This window comes from Stigmatopora argus, chromosome 2 (assembly GCF_051989625.1).
Source record: "Stigmatopora argus isolate UIUO_Sarg chromosome 2, RoL_Sarg_1.0, whole genome shotgun sequence".
Taxonomy (NCBI): domain Eukaryota; kingdom Metazoa; phylum Chordata; class Actinopteri; order Syngnathiformes; family Syngnathidae; genus Stigmatopora; species Stigmatopora argus.
Window position 1 is genome coordinate 3,907,244 of NC_135388.1, and position 26,597 is coordinate 3,933,840.

At 40.9% G+C, this 26,597-nt stretch overlaps 2 protein-coding genes across 6 annotated transcripts in view; one reads left to right on the forward strand and one right to left on the reverse strand.

Moving 5' to 3' along the window:
* On the reverse strand, positions 1-5,697 carry larp6a (La ribonucleoprotein 6, translational regulator a). The gene is made up of 3 exons (XM_077622766.1): positions 4,813-5,697; positions 1,467-1,665; positions 1-1,383 (listed from the first exon to the last, which is right to left on the reverse strand). Exons 1-3 carry the CDS (start codon positions 5,550-5,552, stop codon positions 265-267), a joined length of 2,058 nt encoding a protein of 685 aa, XP_077478892.1. The 5' UTR covers positions 5,553-5,697; the 3' UTR covers positions 1-264.
* The window catches only part of lrrc49 (leucine rich repeat containing 49), a 26,867-nt gene continuing 5,027 nt past the window's right edge, over positions 4,758-26,597 (forward strand). The window contains exons 1-14 of one of the 5 annotated variants that reach the window (XM_077622725.1): positions 4,758-6,009; positions 6,077-6,231; positions 10,561-10,623; positions 10,694-10,757; positions 10,871-11,017; positions 11,101-11,203; positions 11,648-11,851; positions 12,663-12,729; positions 14,415-14,558; positions 18,001-18,062; positions 19,529-19,676; positions 22,075-22,158; positions 23,364-23,554; positions 24,090-24,185. In XM_077622725.1, the coding sequence (XP_077478851.1) occupies positions 6,136-6,231; positions 10,561-10,623; positions 10,694-10,757; positions 10,871-11,017; positions 11,101-11,203; positions 11,648-11,851; positions 12,663-12,729; positions 14,415-14,558; positions 18,001-18,062; positions 19,529-19,676; positions 22,075-22,158; positions 23,364-23,554; positions 24,090-24,185 (1,469 nt within the window). In that variant the 5' untranslated portion in view covers positions 4,758-6,009; positions 6,077-6,135. Of the gene's footprint in view, positions 6,010-6,076; positions 6,232-9,820; positions 10,121-10,560; positions 10,624-10,693; positions 10,758-10,870; positions 11,018-11,100; positions 11,204-11,647; positions 11,852-12,662; positions 12,730-14,414; positions 14,559-18,000; positions 18,063-19,528; positions 19,677-22,074; positions 22,159-23,363; positions 23,555-24,089; positions 24,186-26,597 lie in introns of those variants that run through there. The other 4 variants (XM_077622733.1, XM_077622716.1, XM_077622743.1 and 1 more) reach the window with 4 other exon arrangements.

Consider the following 26,597-nt stretch of genomic DNA (forward strand, 5'->3'; position numbering starts at 1 on the left):
TTCACATCAATACACATTAATATAAGTTTTAAAAAAATACATAAAAATAAGGGCATGGCCTGCTAGTTTGACATGATGGTTATTTCTCCCAAAGTAACAGTAAATGACTTAAATCCACTCAAATTTCCATTAGCAAAGTGCTAATGTTGCCATTTCAACACAAAAGTCTGTATAAAAATAGAACGACACTCAACGAAAATAGATCTACAGTGTCCAATAGGGGGCAGCTCAGGTTCGGTACGAGCAGGATGCTTTTTCCACGCATCAAGTCTGGGTCGCGGCGCTCTTCCCCCTCTCGGCCAGCACGCTGCAATGGAAGCCGCGAGTTCCATCGGGCCCCCGCGGTAGCCTAGTGACGCCCGGGGGCAGGCCGTCTGCGTTCTGGATCTTGCGGCCTAGCATGGGGCTCCCCACCGGGCTACTCTCCTGTGAGGCCACCTGCTTGCGCCGCTGGACCCACGGACTCCCCGACGGGGTCAGGCTGCTGTCGGACGAGTAGTCGGCCCAGCGGCGCCCGTGTTCGGGGCTCAGCCGGCCCTGGCTGGCTAGCGGTGATTTGTGGGAGTGGGGGGATTTGCGCTGAGCGCAGGGACTGGCACGGGGGCTGGACCACGGACTGGTGCGGGGCGACAGGTGATTGTTCTGGAAGGTTACCCCAGCTGCCGTGGGGCTGAGCTTGTTGCAGGACTGAGACTTGCGGGTGGGCCGGGGCGACGTCGGCGTGCTCTCAGTGTCCGAGGAGCTGCAGGCCGAGTCGTCGGCGTGGTATTGGAGCTCCCTGACTCGGCTGTTGAGCGAGCGGCTCTTGCGCATCCCCGTAGGAGGGGCTTCGTCGCCGGACCGCTCCTTCTGGACTTTCTTCTTGGGGGGTTTGGTGCCGATCAGGACCACCTTCAGGCCAGGCGAACCACTCCCGCCGTCCTCGCAGCCCAGGGTCTCGTTGGCTTTGACGGCGGCCTCCACCTCCTCGAACTCCACGATGGCGCACTCCTCGGTGCCCAGTTGGGTGTAACGGCTGCTCAGTCTCTTCAGGTCGGCCGGCAGGTCCTTGCCGGGCTTGAGGACGCGGACCGAAGCGATGGCGCCGTATGTCCCGAAGGCTTTGAGCAGCAGCTTCATCAGCTGCTCCTGCTGAGCGCCACCGCTCTCCCCCCCGCCGCTCCCACCTCCACAAGCGCCACTCCCATTCTCGGCGAGCTGGGCGAGCTCCGGCCAGCGCTGCAGCTCGCTCAGCAGCAGCATGCGGCTGGGAAGCGACTCGCTGGCAAAGAGGGGCACGGCCGACTTGCGCCGCACTTTCCGGCCTTCCTCGTTGAGCTCCAGTAGCTTGGATTGCCTCAAGGCGAACGCGGTCGTCCTCCAATCGCGGGTGAAGTGTTTTACCTGCGCAAAGCACACATCCACGTTTACTCGCGAATTCTACGAAAAGCCCACCGTTAAATTCATTGGAAAATGTTGCAGCTTACTTTTTTGAATGAGGTCAGGAGCTTGACGCTGACAAAGCCCAGCTTGTTGCGCCGCACGTGCTTGAGCAGGAAGGCGTCGTGCTCCAGGTTTTCATCCGACAGGTAGTACTCGATTTGAGTGACCAGCTTTTGAATGAGCTCTGGATCTGGGGGCTGCCAGCTCTCCTCCTCCAGCTCGCCACCGCTAGTCCCGGCTCCACTGTAGCAAGGCAGTAAAGTTGTTTCATTGTTATGACCAGGTCAGAAAATTGTGGGTAGCTACGGTGTGTTTTGATTTAAAAGTAGCTGCGACAGGAGGAACTAAAAGTAGAATTTTGTTTTATCTCAAAATCAAGGCTCCTGGCATCTGGCCAGTCAGAGCATGTTTAACTAGGTAAATGATGGCGGCACCCCGAGCGAGCAGTGACAGGCATAAGAATTCTTTTTTCTTGAATTTCATTCATAGACCTCATTTTGTTTAGCGTTTTATCTGTTTATCTTTTCTCTATTTTCAAATAAATGAATGTCTTGCGTCATGACGTCACGGCGCCATTGCATCATGGCGTTGTCAACTTGCAGTTTCGTGCTTTTTATGCCCATAAAAGCCGTACCCTTGATTCGGTCATCATTATTTTGTCCGACAAAAGCGGCTTATATGCGAGTAAATACAGTAAGTATAATACAAACATTTATCACTCAATTTTCAATATCATTTAGAGCAAATTAAACGGAAAGATCGCATTATACCTGTTGAGTCATGTTTGCGTGGGAATAGGCTCACCTTTACTACGTTACACAAAACAATCAGCTTACAATTTGCTGGCAAAAACTGCACTGTTGCACGTCCCCCCCCACCCCGGCCCGGCCCACCCCACCCACGCTGCAGCACGACAGTCAGCAACGGGGTCTCGGTGCCAAGCCCTCTCCATCTGAAAGTTGCAGAGTCCAAATCCTCCCACATAGAATATGCCTCACCCCTCCTCTATGGGAATTTTCACACCAAGTTTGTTGCATTTAAAAAAAAAAGCAGATGAAAAGCGAGGGGGGATTGAGTGATTTTTTTTGTTAGGATGACTCATCGGCTTCCTCCGCAATCGTATCTTCGTCCCCACCACCCACCCACCCACCGTCCCCTTCCTCCCTCGGCTTTCTGGCAAGATGACCACACAGCTGGCACGAGCCTTCATCCTCAAGTGAGAGTCTCCTATACGAACGGATGTAAATTCAAAACAGAACTCTTTGGAATTTCCGTCCAATCTATACATTCCATTCTGCCGTGAGAAATACTACCGAGACAGATCTTAATCTTCTAGTTTCCTCTCACCAGCAATATATAGCTAGCAAAGGCACAACATGACATACAAAGAACTGTGTGTGTGCTATAAACCCAAAAGGGACGTGGCCACGTTTGCCTCCGAGCACTCAAAGCCGGCCAGGTAGGAACTAGGGACCTCTCAAGAGGCGGTCTAAAAATAGCTAGGCTATGACGCAAGGGGAAAAGGAGGAGGTGGAGGTTGAGATTAAGGTGAAGGTGTCATCCTTTATCTCCCTCGGCTGTCTGGTTGTCCCGCAACAGTTGCAATTACGGTCTATAGCAAGGGTGGTAAACTCGGGTTGGTTTGATTTCATGTGGGCTGGACCATTTAGATATAATTAAATATTTAATAAATAAAACAATTGGGGGCCAGGTCGGTCCACCTGTGTGGAGTTTGCGTGTTCTCCTCGGGCCTGCGTGGGTTTCGTCCGGGTACTCCGGTTTCCTCCCACAAACCAAAAATATGCATGTTAGGCTGATTGGACACTCTAAATTGCCCTGAGTGTGCAGGGTTGTCCGTTTCCTTGTGCCCTGCGATTGGCTGGCCACCGATTCAGGGCCTCTGGCCCGGAGACAGCTGGGATAAGCCCCAGCACCCCCTGCAACCCTAATGAGGATTAAGCGGTTCAGAAAATGAGATGATTAAAAAATTGATTAAAAGAACTAGATCAAAAGCCCTAAATATTCAGGTTTTTTTAAATAGATACACACAGAACACAAAGTAAAATTCTAAAATTTAATACAAAGTGGACAGCTTTCATCCCTGGTCGAACCGGCTCACTTTGACTAATTTATAGGGTTTAGTTGGTAGTTGTGTGAGGACTGTAGAATGAATTAGAGAATTTACATATGAAGTACACCTCTACTTACGAAATTTTCAAGTTACAAGAAAAAGCCTTGGAACCAATTAATTTTGTAAGTAGAGGTACGACTGTAATTGGATTGGACATCTAGCCCCCTTTTATGGTGGCAAATACGTTAACTCTTTAGGCCAAAAATAAAATAGTCCGGTCCATGTGAAATCTAGTTAGCATGGCCTGCGAACCAAACCGAGTTTGACACCCCTAGCGTAGACCATTGCATGTGCTTCCATTGCCGTCGATTGGCAGTTGCTGCCATGCCAACACCTGTTGAGCAAGTGCGTTTTACTTCAACAAGAAAGCCAGGAAAATAAACATATCCTATTTGCAGTGGTGTTGATAAATGCATGTTGGCCACACAACCATTTGAGAAGCCGTGATGTCAAGAAAGAAAAACAAGAACACTCAAAAACTTGGAAAAGTGAGAACTTTGTTGATCATATCACCCACCATAACTGATTTCCTCCTCAAAAGTACTCAAATTGTCTTTTTGTGTGCAAATACCCTGTTGCATATTCAAACTATCAATCTGTGTCCCCAGTAAAACTATGAAATGTATTAAATTTTGCATGGTGGCTTAGTTCTAAGACTTTTAAACTTTGCTTATTTTTTAATTAAAAAAAATGAAGAAAAAAGACTAAATATTTTCTCATTTCTTTTTGAAATAACTCAAGATAACACTGCAAATATTCTATTTTATTTGTAACTAAACTTTGCTTATTTTTCTATTAAGAAATGAGGAAAAACAATATTTTCCTATTTAATTTTGGGAAAAAAAATAACATAACACTGCAAATATTCAATTTTAAATGTTTAATTGTAAAGAAAATAAAAATGGAATTTTAAAAACGCTATTATATGTATTTGGGCAAGGATTCATTCCCTAAATTTTGTATATTGAATCACACAACCAACTTTATCCAATGTGTATATACATATAAAATGGGTGGAAATGTGTATTAGTCATCTTTATTTCTTAACTACAATTATTGTCATCCAGTTCCCATGCTTGAAATCTAACAGGTCAACGCCCATTTACAGCAATGATGAAAACGTTTTTGAATGGTTGAAATTATTATTTTTTTTCCCCCCATAGTAGTATACCATGGCATTTCATCTCCATTTACCGGCCAATCTGACGAACCGGATTGTTAAACCGCACCTAAACGCCGAAGTTGTTTGCGACACTAACCTCGACTTGTCATGCCTGCCGAATTCATCCTCGCTGCAGCTGCCGCCGATAAAGTCGACTCGTCCGGGAGAGAATTCCTCCGGTTCCTCGTCCTCAGCCGCCTGGATGGCCACCGTGATGGTAACCGTGGCCATCTCCTGGGACGTCTGGCGATCCACGGCGATGACCTCTTCGCACGAGTCGGGGCCGGAACTGGGACCGGAACTAGGACTGGGACCGGGGCTGTGGCCGTGGCCATGCCCGGGAATGGGGCTCGGGATCTCCGCTGCCGCGCTCATGTTCTCCCCGGCGTCGGTGCTCGAGTCGAGGAGGCAGCGGCGGTCGGGGGAAGGCGACGCCGCTCGACGGCTTCTCTCGCGGGGGACAAACCACGAAGCTCCCAAGACGCGCTCCACGGCTTGCCGGGCGACGTCGATCCAGAGCCGAGCGTCCGACGGAGCGGCCTGCGGAGCTTGCGTAGCCGGCGAGAGGCAGCCCGAAGCGGGGGAGGAGGCAGGGGCAGGACCACTACCACTACCACCACCACCACCAGCACGAGCAGCACCACCGTGCACCGCCGCGGCTACTGCAGCTACTTCCTCATATGTAAGCGGCTTGGTGGCTCGCAATCGAGCTCTCGGATTGGGCCGTTTCGACGTCTCTTCGCACTCACTGGCCCACAAGCAGAGGCTGACACAAAGCCAGGAGGGGGGCAGGAGAAAGGCGAGGCAACGCATGAAGGCGTTCACCACGGTGTGCATACTTGATTGATTTTGATTCTATTTCTTTGGCAAATCGTGCACAGACGTACTGTCGTGCCGACGAGGGCACTAGAGCGTCTCTAAATAGAAAAGATAGAAGGGCAGGCATCGAGCTCACGTTCTGGAGCCTAATTGGGGGAAATGGCCTAACAAGGGGCAGGTAGTTGCTAATTGGATAATAGGCTTGCAGCCTCCCCTGGAAGTCAACTTTCAGGGGAAGGTGGGTCAATTGCTGGGGATTTTTACCTATATTCCAAGGAATTACATTTGAGTGGGTGCCTGTTTATGATAGAAAGTTTGCTAGTCTGAAGTTTGACAGGATTTCTTGCATAATCTGACTCGCCTTGTTTGGTATCAAATTGTAATTTACAGAGGCGGAACTCGCACACAGGCAAGCCAGGCAAGTCCATGGGGCCCTGGCAAGGAAAGGGCGAACCACCCCGGAGGGTCTCAAAATGTACTCCGCAGAAACTAAAAAATTGACATTTTTGTTGTTTACTCATTTATTGTGCATTCATGTACAGAAAAATGCCCCCTCCCCCAACAGAGTGGTCAAGCAGCTTACCATACATGATTTACGAATATGGCAACAAACTGGAATACCTGGGTAAAAACCACGCAAGGCCAGGGGGAACACGCTCACACAGGGAGGTCGGAACAAAAGCTATACTTATACACAGTAAGTACATTCTATTTATACTTTTTATATGTATATATAAATCAGTTTTTATTTAGAATTTATGGGAGGAAAACATTTTTTTGTCATGATAAATTGTTCAAATGTATAAGAGGAATTCATACTTTTTCTAACATGGGTCCTGTAGCTTTATAAATCTATTTATTTGAACCATAAAAAAGTCCCAAGATGCCTGGTATATTCAGTCAAAGAGGATATGCTTTGTATATTTGTAGTTTTCCATGCCACATAAATTGACTCATTTGTGGGTCAAGGGGGAAACTATAAATTTTAATAGACTGTAACATTGCGCAAAAGGAAAATATAAGTATCCCTGTAATAGTTGTCACATAAACTGTTTATTTTCCAGTGGCCATGGAAGGAGCCCAGGTTCATATTTAGAGTTAGCATTAATGTTGATTTAGCCTTCCAAACACACACATATACAGTAATCCCTCGTTTATCGCAGCTTCAACTATCACTACATCGCGTTTTTTTGTTTTTTGTCCTCCGCTTGCTACTAGAATTCAGCACTGAAGTAAAAAAAAACATATATATATGTGTATTTTTAAACTTCAGAAAAATGTGAAGATCCACGTTGAAACTCGCAAGCGGAAGCCACTCCCCTATCCTCCGCTTGTAACTGGAACTCAGCACTGAAGTAAAAAAAAAATGCCCAATGTCTATTATATATATATATATATATATGTATATATATATATATATATATATATATATATATATATATATATATATATATATATATATATATATATACAGTAATCCCTCGATTATCGCGGTTAATGTAGACCAGACAATGTAATGTAAACAAAAAACCGTGAAGTAGGGTCTCCCCTATTTAAAAATTAAAAAAATACAAATGTAATCCAATTTTTTTTTTTTAATATTAATAGGGGTCACCCTACTATTTTTTTAAAAATAGGTGTGACCCTTCATCTGTGTGTGTATATGTATATATATATATATATATATATATATATATATATATATATATATATATATATATATATATATATATATATATATATATATATATATTTTAATGAAGGTGGCCTTAACCAGTCCAGTTTTCTCTTCTCCGAGTCGACAACAATGACAATCCCTCATAATAGTTTTGTAAGCTGTCGCCATCCCTGCATGAAACACCCTGAGTACCAAACATTGGCACGGGAGGCTCACAGCTGGTGGGCAGCCTGACTCATTTTCTGCACCACATGCCGTACACACTGTTACATTAAACGTGTCCAAAGCAACATGTGAAGTGGCAGAGGCGTGTGTCTTTATGTTTGACTGACAGTTCTTAACAAAGATGATAGGATCTTTTTTTTCTCACAAAGAATATTTAGAATTTTACACCACACCACAAATTTAGAATAACACTTTACCAACCTAAACCATTCCAGAATTTAACACGGAATGTATGTAGGTTAGTGTCTGGTGATTGTGAAATCTTTATGTTTTCCTTTATCTGTAGCGTTCTTGTGTAAATGTTTTCACAGTGCTCATCCTTTGGCTCACTGACCTTTCTGGGCCAATGATGTCATCTAGGGGGCGTGGTAAGAATAAAAAAGCAATAACCGTAGAATTCATAAACTACCAAGAATCATGTAAAGGTTTCAGAGAAGCTGATATATTCACATACACATGATAAAAAACAACAACACTTCTTAATACAGAATAATGAATGTAAAACATCTGTGTAACAACACCCGGGAATATTTAGTGAATAAAATGCACGGAAATAATACGTAGCGTTAACATTGCTGTGGCGTGAAGAGGCACAGCTGGAAACGTACACATTCAGACAATAGGATTTATGTCACTGAAATACTTGACAGCCAATTCTTATGCTACATGTGCCTGCATTGTGTGGGAGTTGCCTTTGATACACTTGGACTGTAGGCAAAATGCAAATACACATGCTAATAATTACCGCAAAAATTCAGTTTAACCGCTTATTTATTTATTTAAATACTATTTGCACATTTTTGTGGAAACTTCTGATTGTTGTCCAATTTTCCACATGAGAATCATCACATTTTTACATGAGAATCATGTTTAATCCTGGTTGTAATGATAAACAACATCTCATCTCATTTTCTAAACCGCTTTATCCTCACTGGTACTCGGACGTTTGGTCGCCCGGACGTTTGGTCGCCCGGACGTTTGGTCGCCCGGACGTTTGGTCGCCCGGACGTTTGGTCGCCGGACGTCTGACAACATGACAGAGAGTTTACTGTTGAAACCAGCTCTCAAAACTATATTCATGAGAGAGAGAGAGTTTAATATCTAAATATCTACTGTTGAAACCAGATCTCAAAATTATATTCACCCGGGCGACCAAACGTCCGGGCGACCAAACGTCCGGGCGACCAAACGTCCGGGTGACCAAACGTCCGGGCGACCAAACGTCCGAGTACCAGTGAGGATAAAGCGGTTTAGAAAATGAGATGAGATGTTGTTTATCATTACAACCAGGATTAAACATGATTCTCATGTAAAAATGTGATGATTCTCATGTGGAAAATTGGACAACAATCAGAAGTTTCCACAAAAATGTGCAGATAGTATTTAAATATATAATAAATAAGCGGTCAAACTGAATTGTTGCGGTAATTATTAGCATGTGTATTTGCATTTTGCCTACAGTCCAAGTGTATCAAAGGCAACTCCCACACAATGCCTGTCAGCATCTATTCATGAAAAACCAAAAGCTGGCACATGTAGCATAAGAATTGGCTGTCAAGTATTTCAGTGACGTAAATCCTATTGTCTGAATGTGTACGTTTCCAGCTGTGCCTCTTCACGCCACAGCAATGTTAACGCCACGTATTATTTCCGTGCATTTTATTCACTAAATATTCCTGGTTTAGTTTAACATTCATTATTCTGTATTAAGATGTGTTGTTGTTTTTTATCATGTGTATGTGAATATCTCAGCTCTCTGAAACCTTTACATGATTCTTGGTAGTTTATGAATTCTACAGACCAAACGTCCGGCGACCAAACGTCCGGCGACCAATCGTCCGGCGACCAACCGTCCGGTCACGATCCTCACTAGGGTTGCGGGGGGTGCTGGAGCCTATCCCAGCTGACTTCGGGCCAGAGGCAGGGGGACACCCTGAATTGGTGGCCAGCCAATCGCAGGGCACAAAGAGACAAACAACTATTCACACTCACACTCATACCTAGGTGCAATTTAGAGTGTCCAATCAGCCTACCATGCATGTTTTGGGAATGTGGGAGGAAACTGGAGTACCCGGAGAAAACCCACGCAGGCCAGTGGAGAACATGCAAATTCTGCAACCCTGGATTTGAACCCCAGTCTTCAAATGTGAGGGCCGCCCCGATAAACAACATATAGAATGTTATTCCTGTAAAATCAGATGGCAGGCATAGAGTTGAAAAGGTCACAGAGGTCACTTGAGTGCATGTCAACATGTTTATTTATTCTGTCGTGTGTACGTGCATATTTAAGAACTAGTAATGACAATGCTAAAAGCTAAAAAAATATATATACATTTTCCGAAAAAGCAATTATCTTCTTCCTATACCCAATTTCCCCTTATTTTATTTTTGTAACGATACAGGAAGTATGCCGCACGGTTCCTAGCAACGCCGGGATTACCATGACAACGGATCTTGCGCTTCTCTTTTTGTGATAGTTCGAAGTTTAATGAGTAGTAAAATTAGAAGGAGCTCATTTAAGAGTCGCAGATGATTTAATACATCATTGTATTCCTTTTTGCCCTGCCGTGCTTCCATTGGGATGCTAGCCCGAGGCTAACAAGCACTAGCTACGGAAATGGAGTCGGGGAGCACACGGAAAAACAAGAACGACAATCAAAATGTACTTTTTCTCACTCCCATGGTCAGTCACGCATTTTAATCGTTTTTCCCCTTCTTAGTTTGTTTAATTTGACGAGGAGATTAATCATCTAAATAGTTAGCGAAAAACGTCATCAACACTTTCGACAATTTGGAGATGGGGGGGAAAAAGCACGACTAGATTTTAAATCGAATTACCTTTAAAAAAAACTTAATACATCTCCAATCCTTAATTTGAGTAATTGATATTTGGTTCCATGATTTTTTCCAGTGCTAAAACCATTATTTGCAAATTAAGAATTTAACTAATTCGCTGCCTTTGTCGTGGATAGACGTACAAATTAGACGTCTATTGCCGTCAATAGTAAAATACAAATGACCTTATATTCTCACTATAGGGAATATATATAGGAATAAACTTTTTTTTTTTTAAACCAATATGATTAACCATTTTTGTTTATATTTAATTTTATTTGACTACAGGTTAATAGCTGCAAGTTGCGCCCGAAAATGGTCAAATCCTTGCCAGAGAGAAGCCAGCGAAGGGTGAGAAAACACAGCGAGAGGTCCAAAAATCATAATTTTTATTGTCAAATTATTCTCATTAATATTTTAGGTCACCTCTCTTTATTGCTTACATGACCCATGTCTGAATTTTCCAAGAAATCCTCCTCAAACAGGTAAACAAATACTAAAAATACAATCATAGCAACTTACTAGTTTCTATTTATTGTTTCAAATCTTTTTATTGTGATATCACCAATGATGCTGTTATATTTCAATCCCTCTGTAGATTTACCAGCATTCCATCAAGTGTCTTTTCCAAGTGGTGCCCTGTGCATTTTACCCACAATTCCTGTTTTAACAAACGAGGCCCGAAACAAATCTCTGAGGCCGATTCGCAGTGCAGGGGCCAGATACTCCCCCACCAAGTCGGCAGGTGAACATTACTGTGACATTCTCATTTTTCATGAAAAATTGTGTCCTTTTTTCCCACACTGAATGCATTTACATCATGTTTAGGTGCCTCTAGAGCTCATCATTTTAGTTCCACCCACGTTTTCCCCATTATTCACTTCAATTCTGACAATTCACCATCCACTCTTCAACGGATTGACTTGGACAGGTAGGTACACACTGTCTTAATATAAAATCTTAATAAAAAAAGATTACAGGCTGTCCTCAAATGAGGACTGCGTTAAGGACATTTTCAATAAGGCTGCTCTTTGCACAGGTACAAGGTATTTAAAAAAAGAAAGAAAGAAAGAAAACGCCAGGGAGAATTCAGTTGGATCTTTTAGTGGGTTGCTTCGGTGTAGTCCTGCATCTCATAATCGCTTATTTTGGCGGTGTTGTCCTTTTGCGTTCATGCTCCATGTTAGCCTCTATTGCTAACATGCTAAAATCTTTCTCGTCATCTATTTCTGACAAAAATTCCCAGTTTGAATGTTTTGCTGGGCACCTCCCTTTCAAGTAGTATTGACAAATATAGCCACTCGGGGGCAGCAGATCCCATAAAATGCAGAACACCTGTCATATTTTGTCAAACTTTTTTTAACTGACCATGCAGGTGTTGTCTGGACGAGTGTCCCCAGCTGGGCGTCATGGATGACCTGCAAGTGCTCAACCTGCAGCACAACCTGATCGCTAGCATCAGTCACTTGTCACTCCTGAGGCAGCTCGTCATCCTCAACTTGTACGACAACGACGTCGATGATATGAGTGGCATCCAAACGCTCATTTCCCTTCGAATCCTCATTTTAGCCAATAACAAGTAGGTTTATTGTGTTATTATGCTACTCTGCTTTAAGCATGATCCTGGTTGTCACCATTTTAATCCCCACTACGGCCTAAATGCGGCACACTTTGCATTGAAAAAATCTCAAGGGATGCCACCATCCCAAAGTCTTTTCATTTAAAATTATGTCACCTATGTTAACAATAGTCATTCTCATCAAATTGTATCAGCAGGAATCACAAAAACCTCCAAAATTAGTCCAAAATAAAATTTTTCACATTGACCTAATGTCACCAAAAGTGGATGTCCGCGGTTTGAGTGATGCAAAATAAGTATTGTCATGTTTTTGATCTCATCATTTTATGACTTTTCTCCAAATATGACTTAAACCTCCTAATATGATGCAAAAAAAATGTTGTGGTCATATGGACACAATTTGAATCTTGTAATAGTATCATCTATAATTTAACGCTCATCATGTTTTGATTTTAACCTTGTAATAGTTCAAATTTAATCTTGTTATATTCATATTAATGTTTCTCTCCCAATATTACATTGTATAACTTTTTGCAATTTCCCGCGTCGTCAATGGCAGCCAGTAAGTTAACTTTTTTGGCCAAAAATAAACTGGCCCACGTGAGATCTATATTTGGCACAAATGTGGCCCCGCAAACCAATCAGAGTTTGACACCCTTGACATAAAACATAGTTAATTTTGCAAGAATACTCAATGTTATCAAGTTCTGTCCATTTTGTAAAGTGATGAAATTATCAGTTGTGTTAAAATATCAATGTAACAACATAGTATCTTAAATTTGTGCCATTAATTAGGCTCACTCTGTCATAGGATCCATAAAATATCGTGCCTTGACAACCTTTCTAAACTCAACATCCTGGATTTGCATCACAATCAGGTAACCTTCCCCTTTTTTATTGAAACAATTCAAATACATACAAACAGGAAAATAGAAATTAAAAGGCTTTATAAATAGGATTTGTACAATGTTTACATTTACATTAGCAAACATTACTGAAAACTGATGTTAGCCTGAGCAATGCTAGCTTGTTCTGTCGTGATTAGAAGAAAAAAACGTCAAAAAACGCTTAATTTAAATATCATGATACCAAATAAGGGGCCACAAAATATATAAATTGAGACCCCTTGATCTAGCTACATGTTATTAGTCTTCATTTTTCCATTTTCAAATCATTTATGAACAGTTAAGTTAAATGTTTTGGTAACAAAAATATTAAAAAAGATGTAATGGTCTTCTCTATTAGGTAGCCATGTTTGTTTTTTTCATGCTCACTCCCACGTAGACTTTCCAAATCATCCGAGCCCGATTCATCATCCAACGGGATGCTCTCATTGTTACCCCCGGCAAGTGATAATGACAAAACGGACTACTAATGGTCATCTTAATTGGGTGGTGCCACAGCGCCACCTACGCCGCACCAGAGGTTGTATATTCCCGAGCCCCCTCTGGCTTTAGACGCGCTTCAGTTTGAATAAATGAATAATTAGATTATAGCGCCATCTTTGAACTCAGCATTGATTTTAGCTCATAATATCGACTAGATGTCTTGACATAAGAGGAAAATTAAAGGAAGCCATGGAGAATTTGAAATCCTTCTACTCTTATTTGTTAAAGAGAGGATTGCACGAGTGGCTAGTGTGTCGGCATCACAGTTCTGGGGTCGAGGGTTCGATCCCAGGTCGCTCCTCACTGTGTGGAGTTGGCATGTTCTGCCTGGGTTTGGAGTGGGTTTTCTCTGGGTGCTCTGGTTTCCTTCCACATCCCAAAAACATGCATGCTAAGCTAATTGTATGCTAAATTTCCAATAGTTATGAGTGTGAGCGTGAATGATTGTCCGTGTCTTCGTGCCGTGCGATTGGCTGGCCGCCGATTCTGGTGCCCGTAGTTACCTTGGATAGGCTCCAGCACCCCCCGTGACCCTTGTGAGGATAAGCTTTTCAGAAAATTCATCTTCGGACCGTTGCACTTTCTCAAAAGAAGAACCGAAAGAGTATACTTTGTCTAATAACTGTAAATCCCAAAAGTTGACATCCATCTCGGATGTACAAAAATCAGCCTGGATTATCCAGAGCCGAGTTTCAAATGTGACCCGACACGTCGGAATAGCGAGTTAGGACGCAAATCTTTCCACTCGGCTGATTTGATGCGAGCGCCTTCACCACACGCTCCGTTCCCTCTCAAAAACCGAGCGCAGCAAACTCGTACTGTTTGCTGCGGACCACCGCTGAGACGCCCCACAAAGACCCACAAAGACGTGGTCACTGTCAATTAAATTTACAGGGCTTGTTACCCTGCATTTGAGAGTCCCGATCATCATGAGATGGTATTACTGCTTTAATGCGGGGACATTTCCAACCCTGCAGTGTGTATTATTTAGTTAGCTACTAAGCCTAGATACATTATAAATGGCCAACTCAATGCTTTCACTCTAGATTAGTGAATGTGGTTTTGATAGTTGTTTTATTTAGATGGTCATCCATCAGTGTTTTGTTTTTTTCTGATGTGGTCTCTATCATTTGTTCCCACCGTGACTAATGATTGTTTCTTCGTTTCGCCGAAAGATCTCCAAGATGGAGAATTTGAGTCATCTGAAAGAACTGCAGGTGTTGAACCTGGCTGGGAACAACATCTCCCGTGTGGAGAACTTAGCCGGTTTGGACTGTTTGACAGAGCTCAACCTGAGATACAACTGCATCTCGTTTGTGGTGAGGAACCTTTGTCCATTGAATTTTATCTTCATTATTTTGTCCTAAAATATCAACGTGCAATGAAGGTTTTTGGGCGTTCATCCGTGCTTTTGAGCTCCTTTTGCACACTAAAAATCTAAATGGCTACATGTCAGGACAGGCCTGTTAATTTCCCACACAAATCCTTCCTTCTTGCAATCCAATATGGAATTTAAACTCATTTCTAACCTTTCCCTCAACTACAAACGTGAGAAAACTGATACAGTAATCCCTCGATTATCGCGGTTAATGTAGACCAGACATGGCCGAGATAAACAAAAAAAACGCAAAGTAGGGTCACCCCTATTTCAAAAATAAAATAAAATTTAAAAAAATTGGCTTCCGCTTGCGAGTTTCAGCGTGGATCTTCACATTTTTATGAACTTATAAAAAAATGTAATTAACAAAAAAATTTGCAGAGAAAAAAAACCTGCGATGTAGTGAAGCCGCGATAATCGAGGGATTACTGTATTCGCTATTTCAATGGGGGTGCTGTTGTCAATTATTAGTGTGATTTGCTGTCGAGCTCCAACAATAGGAGTAGAAAAAATTCTTTGGTGTTTCGTGTTGATTTTTGTTGATTTTTCCAGATGATCTGAATCCTTTGATTACATTTTGGACCACAAATGACCAAAATTTCTTTAGATTTTTTTCTAAACCATCTGACCAAATTTCCTTTAGATTTTTTTTCTAAACCATCTGACCACATTTCCTTTAGATTTTTTTTTCTAAACCATGTGATCAAATTTCCTTTAGATTTTGTTTTCTAAACCATCTATCATTTTCTGCTCAGACAGTTGGTCACAAATTGATGAACCTTCCCCCATCTTTTCTGTATTTTTTGAGCAACTTTCCCAGCCTTTCGTTGCCATCTCAATTTTTCTTTTTCATCTAATTCAATGAAAACACAAAAATATTAACATTCAGCCTATAGAAAATGTAACATTTTTAAATCCCTCCCCCATCCCCCTTGTGTAAACATAGGCATAGATGATTTAATATACCACGGAACATGACTCCTTTCAAAATTCTCTGTATTTCAATGACATTCACCAGCAGCCTGAGGAAAACTGCGACTGGTGATTTACAACTCGTCTCAGAATTCAATGAATCGCGCTTCTTTGACGTCTTTGATGTCTTTGATGTGTCACAGGCTACGCTCGATTAGTGTGTCAGAAATCCGGATAGGAAAATACATGTAGACGTAAAGTGCACAAGCCCAGGCGCTTCCAATGATAATATATGACAAAATGTCGAGGCGTCACTCGGGGCTGGCTATCTTAAAAGATTACTTTTCCCGTGTCTTTGAGTTCCTTGAAAAATATATTCATAAATAGGGGCTAGATCTTTTCAGATCGCTGGTCTTGAACGTGCGAGCGGATTTGTGTGTGGTCCTGACTTAGTTTGAAGAGGCCAACCAAACAAACATGGGGTTGACTGTCAAAGTCTATTTTGTAATGTCATTAGATTGATTGCGAGGGTACTGTTGTATCCAAGCGACGGCCTGAATGGTACTGATTAGTGTGTTTTGTCGGTTAATACCCCGGCGGACCTCGCCGCCAACCCGCTGGCACGTCTTTGCCGCGCTCTGTTTTCATGCCAGCGAGGCGGCAATCATCGCGCTCCGTCTGAGGCTAAATATAACCTTCCTGTCTTAGACGGCATGATGTCATCGCCGAGCTGAAGTGCCGCCTAACGACAGCTGACCAATGGCAGTGGCCCACTTTTTAAGCAACACCCCTATTGATCTCATTGGTAGCTTTCTCTTGCATACAGCATTTCATTTTTTTCACTCAACATGAACACCTTAGTCAGAAAACAAAGGCACTTCTTACTACTTCTTTTAGTACTGCATGCAAAGAAAGAACAGTAATACCTCGTTTATCGCGGTAGCTAGGTTCTAACACCTTCCGCAATGGGTGAATAACCACGATGTAGGCACAGTATTTTTCTAATGTATATATTACGTAATATTATCTGGGCTTTGATTTACTATTTATAATTCTGTTCACTACTCCTGGATTTGCCTCCTCCTCCCTATAGGGGCTACACTGTCTCCTTTTGGCTGGCGAAATAGTCTCCAATTGTGACTTGCCTTTTTTTGTATTATAGTTCCTGCAGTAGGAGCTTTTCACATATATTTAGCAGATCCCAGTTGTGATGTGTTAAATTTGACAGTGTTATAGAAACAGCATAATATTAGCAGATTTTCTTTTTTTTCACTTCTTGCTTGCTTTCTTGTAAATGGATCCTATTCTGGTACCTTCTGCTGCCGTTGTTATAATCAGTTTTAGAAAAGGACCCATATATATGACAGCCCATATATATATATATATATATATATATATATATATATATATATATATGTACATGTATGTATATATATACATGTGTATATATGTATATACACATGTATATATACACACACATATGTGTATATATACATATATATGTATATATATACGTATATATATGTGTGTGTATACATATATATAAATATATATACACGTGTGTATATATACATGTGTATATATATACATACATATACATGTATATATACACACTTATATATGTATACATATATATATATACACACACACATATATATGTGTATATATATGTGTATATATACATGTATATGTATATATATGTATATATATACATATATATATATATATATATATATATATATATATATATATATATATGTATATATATAGTGATTTAAAAATAAGAATTTTAGTATTGTATTCATTATACTACTTTTCACTTTCAAATCGCCTTATTTTTCCCCATAGTTTCCAGACTATTGCCAATAAAAAAAATATTTTAACATATCATAAAGCGACTTTTGGCCTCGTCCATTTCCAGCGCTCAGACTTTCCATTAAAAATCTTTCATTTCACTTTGACCCTGCTCTCCTCACTCATTAAAAGCATTGTTAAAAAATATTGTACCATTTAAAAACGGTTTCAAAAGGAACCCAAACATGAACAAATATCCCCCAAAAGCGAATCCCGGAATAGACTATGCGTCGTCCCGACCGAGCTTCCGCCGTATCTCATTTACATGTGGTCCTCCGAGGCTTCGGCAGGGGCGGGGTGGGCATGGATGCAGCTTATTCAGAGCGGCCATTGTTCCTCCCTGCCAGTGTATGTGTGTGTGTGTGTGTGGATGTGGCCTGCTGCAGCATCTCTGCATTGCTCCCCCTCCCCTCCCGAAGCTCCCACAGCCTCCCCCCTTGCCCCTCCTCGCCGGGATGAGGAGGCAGCAGCATGCCGGGCTCGGTGCATGCGCAGGGCGGACGGGGATGCTGTGCTGCCGGATCGGCCGGCCGCAAGGTGACTGACTGACTGACAAGCGAGGCGACGATGCTTTTCCTCCCCTCCTCATCCCTCCGTCTCCCCCTTTTCCCTCTCAGACCGAGGTGGACCGACTCCCCCGCTTACGGCGCCTCTTTCTCAGCTGCAATAACATTAGCAGGTAAGCACTCAGACTATGAAAAAAAGCCCTGTCTTTCTTTTCGGTGGTGCCGTTCAGACGTTGGGATGCTCGGACGTGGTCCGCAAAAGCTTAAAAGTTGTTGTTTAGTGTCGGGAGGGTGGGCTTTGCGCAGCCTCCCAGGTGGTCCCGGGGAAGATGACTTGAGGCTAACTTGTTAACCCACTAACACGGCTAACCTCGTTAGCCCCAAGCTAAGAGAAGGTGGCCTTGTTGATGGTTTAGTGTCAACCCTGTGAGTCATCATTGGTCCTTTGGAGGAACCTAAGGACCCCTACTGACCCCACCTTTCGTAAATTTTCAAGATTTCTAGAGGACCTCCAGAAATTGTCTTTTTCTCATAATACTTTATTTTTGTGATAAATGGGAAGACACCTTATTTTTCTGAGTTACTATTTTTGTGCCTGTGTTTTTACTTTGATAATATTATTTTTTGTTTCGTAATATTATTACATTGTCCTGCTAAAATCGCAACTTTTTCTCAAGTTTCTCATAATATAGTTTTTGACATTTTAAAAAAAAGATATTTTTGGCTTTGGTATTATGATAAATCCGATAAAAAAAATCATAGTTGTATTTCATTTTTGTTTTCATTTTCTAACGCACAGGTGTCAAAGTGGCGGCCCGGGGGCCAAATCTGGCCCACCGCATCATTTTGTGCGGCCCGAGAAAGTAAATCATGAGTGCCGACTTTCTGTTTTAGGATCAAATTAAAATGAAGAGTATAGATGTATATTAAATTTCCTGATTTTCCCCCTTTTAAATCAATAATTGTCATTTTTTAAATCCATTTTTTCTATGTTTTTAGTTCAAAAATCATTTTGTAAAATTTAAAAATATATTTAAAAAAAAGCTTAAATAAACATTGTCTTAGATCTATAAAAAAACTGAATATTCAGGGCTTTTAATCCAGTTCTTTTAATCCATTTATTTAAAAAAAACTGAATATTCAGGGCTTTTAATCCAGTTCTTTTAATCCATTTATAAAAAAAAAAATCTAAATATTATATCTAAAATGGTCCAGCCCACGTGAAATCAAGTTGACGTTAAAGCGGCCCGCGAACCAACCCGAGTTTGACACCCCTGGTGTAAGATATTACATTTAATAGTGTTCTTTACATTTTTTCAAGGATGGTATGAGTTAGTGGGTGTGATGGGGGGGGGGGGGGGGGGATTAACAACAAAGCGTTATTGTAATCGACTCATTGTTCTTTTTGCATATCAATCAGTCGTTCACTAGTAACAAACAGGCTTTTTCTTTTGAATAAGCCAACTTTTATGTTGACAAGACAAATTATGTGTCCTGAACTGAGATGTTTTCGTCTGTCACTTAATCTTGGCTCATTTTTTTTGCCATTTAAAGGCCAGACTTTAAAAGTGAATGGAATGAAGAAATGTTTCCAGGCCCAAATGACCTTTCTGATTGAATTTCTTGTGTCCCGATGTAGTCTCCACCAGCTAAGCTGCTCTGGGGAGTCGCTCTCGCTTTCCGAGCTCACCCTGGATGGGAACCCAGTAGCCCTGGAGACATGGTACAAGCAAGCTGTCCTACGCTGTGTGCTTCACCTCAGACAGCTGGACATGAAGCGCATCACGGTAAGCACTGTCGAATTTTCTTGCTTTTTTTCTCTTTTTTCATTTGGTATGCTGTTAAAAACCAAAAAAATGAAAGAATTGGGGTTAACATATTAGAATTGAGGGCGGCACGGTGGTCAAGTGGTTAGTGAGTCGGCCTCACTGTTCTGGAGTTGAGGGTTTAATCCCAGGTTTGGACTTTTTTTGTGTGGAGTTTGCACGTTCTCCCCAGGCATGCGTGGATTTTCTCCGGGTACTCCGGTTTCCTCCCACATCCCAAAAAGATGCATGCTAAGCTAATTGTATGCTAAATTTCCCAAAGCTATCATTGGTTGTCTGTTTCCTCGTGACCTGCTATTGGCTGGTGACCAATTCAGTCAGCTGGGATAGACTCCAGCACCCCGCCGTGAGCCTTGTGAGGAAAAGCGGGACAGAAAATACATGAATGAATATGACAATTTAAAAAAAATTGTGTGTGTACGGCTTTAGGTCATTAAATTTTGTGGGTAGTGCGTGTTGGCCAGAGGAAGAATGGTATTTTAAAGTGGATTAGTCAGCAAATGGCGGTTAAAATATGATATTTATAGGCACATAGCTCAAAGTGGTGCACAGTTTGAGTAAATTTACTCTACTGTTCATCTCGTATTAATCTTTTGATGTCAAATACCCGAATGGTACGTTATGTACGCCAATCAAAATGATTTGGCGCCGTTTTGCCAATCCTTTTCGCATTGTTGGAGATGTTCTGCGACTGTACATTAGTCATCTAAAATAACAATGTACTAAGCACCCTTCCAAGAGATAAAAGTCTAAGCCTTTGCAGCCGAAGCCAACGAGCCCTAAGAAAGTGCCGTCAGAGTCCATTAATGTCTTTGTTGCCGCTCGCTCAAAAGCTGTCACAGACATCACACACTTTGTGTTTTATTTATGGCTTCGGGGAGGTCATTTCATGGCGTCCACAATTCGCATTTCACCACAAGGTTCTTCAATGTTACTTCAACATTCGATTTTTATATACAATGGTACCTTGAGATATGAGCTTAATACGTTCCGGGACTGAGCTTGTATGTCGATTTACTCGTATGTCGATTTACTCGTATCTCAAATCAACGTTTTGCATAGAAATGAACTAAATACAAATTAATGCGTTCCCACACTCTGGAAAAAAACACCAAAACACAGGATATTACAATGGAAAAACACATTTTTATTGGTTGTAATTCACCACTTACTTACAGAGTAACAAATAACTAGTGGTTATGATGTTTAATAATAAAATGAGGCATTAACGGGGGGTTCGTGGATGGGTTGGGAGGGAGAGAGAGCGTCACTTGACAGATGCACTCGTAACGTAACAAACTTAAAATTTAACTTAAATTAACTTAGATTCCTTTAAACTCACACATACGCCTTTTCTTCGCACTACCCTTCATTGCACCGGCTTGCTTTGGAATCTCAAAATTGGTCTCGTATCTCAAGGTAAATATTTGCTCGGAATTTTACCCGTATCTCAAGGTAAATATTTGCTCGGAATTTTATTCGTATCTCAAGGTAAATATTTGCTGGGAATTTTACTCGTATCTCAAGGTAAATATTTGCTGGGAATTTTACTCGTATCTCAAGGTAAATATTTGCTGGGAATTTTACTTGTATCTCAAGGTAAATATTTGCTGGGAATTTTACCCATATCTCAAGGTAAATATTTGCTCGGAATTTTACTCGTATCTCAAGGTAAACATTTGCTCTGAATTTTACTCGTATCTCAAGGTAAATATTTGCTCGGAATTTTACTGGTATCTCAAGGTAAATATTGGCTGGGAATTTTACTCGTATCTCAAAGTAAATATTTGCTGGGAATTTTACTCGTATCTCAAGGTAAATATTTGCTTGGAATTTTATTCGTATCTCAAGGTAAATAATTGCTCGGAATTTTACTTGTATCTCAAGGTAAATATTTGCTCGGAATTTTACTCGTATCTCAAGGTAAATATTTGCTCAGAATTTTACTCGTATCTCAAATTCCTCATATGTCGGGGCACTCTTATGTCGAGGTATAACTATATAAATAATGCTGCTCCCTCAAATTTAGAAGATTGAAGAGTTTTCAACAACTTAACATCATAAGTCATGATTTTCCGATGACTATTTCACCATTCTAGTGTCATTTGAGGCTGTCACACACTGTGAGAGCTCAGCAGCATTGCATCCTGGGAGTGTTGGCTATCCCCAACAGCTGGATTGCGTTGATCCCAGAGTTAACAATCTAGACTGATAATCCGGCGGCGTCCATCAGGACTGCCTGCTATCGGCGTCTTTTCCTATTTCAGCAAGTGGCCCGATTCGGAAGATCTATTTTGCGCTTCTGTTCAAAGTCGCATCGAGCAAGTCACCTGACCTGGCTGCCATGTTTTTTTTAAAGGAGGAGGATCGGCGCTTGGCTGGCGTGCCGTCTCGGAAGGAGGAGGAGAAGAAGAAGGAGAGTCACAAGCAGACTATTCATAAGGTACACTTTTCATTTCAAAAATGCCCTCATGGAATGTTTTTACGCAAAACATATCCAGCGAGTTATTTTGCACGGGGTTGGCTGGGAAATTTTTATTTATTTTAGGTTTTTGTAGTATGAATTGGGCAGTTTAGTTGTAGTAATAATAATATAAATGTATTATTTGAAGGGGCATTGCAAGCTTCATAGGGTCACCTTACAGGATTAAAACAAATAAAAAATCTAATTAAATATGCAATTAAAACATGTACAATTAGTTTTGACTTTAACAAAATAATATAAAATGGTATCCTTGATGTTTTGGATTTAAATCAGTTTTATTAGGTTTCTTTGGTTCATATTTTTTCTTTGTTTAGAAATGTGTTTGTTTTTCAGTTATGGTTAAGATTTAGGAATTTAATCCATTTTGACTTCTTTATCAAAATGTGATTATTATTATTTTTTTTTTTTAGGTTTAAAACTCATCTTTTTCTTCACGTTTTTATAGGGTGAAGTGACTTTGTGGAAATTATTGAAAAAAAAATGTGATCCCCAAATATTACTTAATCATATTGTATTTTTTTTTTAATTTCCACTCTTTTTTATATAAATTTTAATGAATAAATAAAATTACAGACTAATACAATGTGAATACAAACTAAATTAATAACAGAAGTAGGTGAGCCCCAATGACATTCTAAATGAGATTTTTTTCTTATTGTTATTTACATTTTTAAATATCCCAAAATGTAACTCATTGCCTGCCATTGACACATGTCCAATTCGTCCAAACTACAAGGATTGGCTACAAATATTCATCTTCACTCAAAACAGATTGGATATCTAGCGCCGTCAATGGTAGGAAACAGCACATTAAACGTTAAAGGTTGAAGCGTTTAGAACATTACATTCAAAAGGGGTTAAATTTCCCTTAACAAAACCTTGCATTCACTATTTTCCATCATTTTACTACTTTCCTAATATTCTATTCATGGTGTACATTCCACGCAGAGGCGTGTCCACACTGTATGTTTTAAACAATTGTTCAAGGCTGTCACAGAAGTCAATTTATGGTGCGTAACTCAAAGTCGGCCACACATTAAGTGTCAAATTCGACGTCTCACCCGTCAACAGGAGCTATTAGGTAGCTTTTAACTGAGACGTGAGCTCGGGGCGTCCGACACTTGAAACCTTGCCAACTCTCCGTCTGTGTGAATCCCGCATAGGAGAAGCGACGTCTCGCCATCCGTAACGCCGCGCAGCAATGGGAGGGCGTGGCCGCCGCGTGCCCGGAACTGCCACCGTCGCCGTCGACGACCGACGGCGCCAAAGAAGAAGTCAGCCCGGAGATTAGCCCCGCCCACTGCCAGGCGCAGACCAACGGCCTGGCTCAGGAGCCTTCGCCGGAGGAGCCACGGTGGGTTTGGCGCGCCGGTATAAAATTATATTTGGATGTTGCCATTAAGCAGGGGTGTCAAACTTGGTTTTGGGGCATTTTAAGGTTCCTTGTTACATACCTGTTAACCTCGGCTAATTCCTCCCCTTATTAATGATTGCAATTCCCCTTATTAAGCGATAAAAAAACATAAAAATGCAACTTAGGCGCACTTAAGTCTAAAATTTTCTCTAAAGTAGATGAGCTGCCCAATTGGAATGCACTAAATTCAAGATTCTGTAGATGGCGCTGTATGACGCTGACAGCTTGACTGTCTGGGTACATTGCTTGCTGACGCGCTATATTGAAATAGTGAAAAGGGGGACATGTGAAAGGGGAATGCACGTGTGCATATCATGCTTAAAGCATGACAATATTAGCCCGCTTTCTGCCCACAAGCCACATGTTTGACACCACTTTTATCAAGAAAAATCCCCCAAAAATGCAGTTGTGTTGTTAATGGACTCATCCCACCCGTTTTTCTGAAATAACATGTTTCTCTGATAACCCACGTCAGACGGGTGAGTCCGGGTTTCGGACCAGAACGAGTCACGGGTGGACCTGAGATCCGGTTCCGCACCAACAGCCGTCCAAACAGCCCTCGAGATCCAAAGTAAGGATTTTTGAACGCATTCTTTGCTATTTTCGCTGGGAGAAAATTGAATCATTATTATTATTATTATTAAGTTGAGTCAGCTCTAATGTATTTATTCCGTACATTTTCCAAAATAGATTACAAACAGGTGAGCTGGGGATTATCTTGCTGGCCTCACAGTTCTGGGGTCAAGGGTTCAATCCCAGGTGTGCAGGTTCTCCCCGGGTTTGCATGGGGTTTCTTCGGGTACTCCCACATACCAAAAACCCGCATGCTAGGCTAGCTAGTAGCACAGTCTAAATTGCGCATAGCTATGATTGGTTGTCCTTTGTCTCCTTGTGCCCTGCGATTGGCTAGCCACTAATTCAGGGCGTCCCCCATTTGGTGCCCATAGGGATAGGCTCCAGCACCTCCCGCGAACCTGTGAGGATATGCGGTTTATAAAATGAATGAATGAAAAAAGAAATTATGCAAATAATGAACAGTTAATCAGAAGAGTATATATTTGGTAAAAATAATTGATTGGCATTATTTCATACATCTTTAAAATAAAAAATAAATTAATGTAAATAGGAACAAATGTAATCAATAATGACATTGACCCTTGTGAGGATAAGTGAAACAAATGAATCCCGTATCTGTGATAAATTCATTATCGAGTTGTTTTTATTTTGTTGTCATTATTAACAAGCCAAAGAGAGAGCAAAAAATGAATTGGACAAATCTCATTCAATCCGTATTTCCCAGAATCCTTTTCAAAAACCATCATTAAATTTGGGCTTCTACCTTCAAAATATCCCGCCATGTTGAAATGCCATTCAAATTGAATCCAACATCAATCATGGGTGCATCCATCCTGCGCATCAACAATCTCGTGAAAGCTACGATACATAAAGGATGAGTTATGAGGGGGCGTGTAACGTAGTCGTATGGTTAAGCGGCGCAAAGAGAATAAATTGCCCTGAAAGGTAACGCTGGCGAATCTCCGCCTCCCCCCTACGAAGTGGCCCCGGTGTCACCTTTTGCTTCCATTGTATGCCCCAAACCTATTTGATCTCCCCCCTTAGGCCGGCCGTGCCTTTCATTGGCCTTTTGGAAAGGCGACACCGCCATTCCCACGCACGCCAACACAAACAAACAGCGATACCTTCCCCGGATTACGGATGGAACGCTCTCCTGTTTGTCGACGTCTCGCACGACATCGTACTGTATGTCGTCGGGCCCCCGTGCGTGGGAATTCCCAGGAAGTGGGCCGTAGACGTGGTTTGTCACGCTCCGGGAGATAGAAGTAGATTGCAGGCGGGGTGACTTCTGCACTTTGGGAGCGTTCGTGAGCTTTTGTGCTGATCTTTATTTAAGAGATTGTTTTCTGACAGCACGTTTTTAACCGCAGAGCGATAAAATTCAGAAAAAAATAAATAAATAAAATAAAATTTAAACAATGTGTATATGTATATATATATATATATATATATATATATATATGCCTATGTATAAATATGTATATATATATGCCTATGTGTATATATATATATATGCATATGTATAAATATGTATATATGTATATATATATATATATGTATATATATACATATTCATATACATATACATATACATATACATATACATATACATATACATATACATATACATATATATATATATATATATATATATATATATATATATATATATACATACATACACATGTACTGAGCCTTCAATGATCCCTTGGTACAAACCAGACTACAGCATTTCTAATAAAATGTGTCATAATTTTTTGTAATCATATTTACAGGATAAATCAGTTTTTATGGGCGAGGATAGTATCACATTACTCCGAATTCCTGTATGTTGACTACTACTTATTTATTATATTTACTATGTTGACTTCCCTATTTATTCATGTTGTGTCTACTTATTAGGTGGACTACTTATTTATTTATTTATTATTTATTACTTATTTATTGAATTGTCTCTTTTTTTGTTCACTTTGTAGTGAAGCTTTAAATCTCATTATACTACTATAATGACAATAAAAGCATTCAATTTAATTCAATTGAAATATGATATGTTTTGGTCATATAGGGTCTTTCAGGGAATGCTGCTACTACAATAGCGTTCCTCAAAAGTAGCTTTTTTCTGTATAAATTGAATAAAGATCATTAACCCTTTATGGTGCAAGTAAGTATTTCCCGATTTACATTGCTCCAAAAAAAAAAAAGATTTATTGCCACATATTGTCATTTACAGCAGCTCATGTAATAATTTGTCAGATCCATGTGAGATGCACTTAAGCTCCTTCAAAAAAAAAGACTTTGGCTCTTTGCGTATATTCACGTTCCCAAAAATCGGTTTTACCAAGAATATCCAATGAGCAAGCATCCCATCATCAAAGGATTATGCTGCTGCTAAACCTTATTCGGTTCT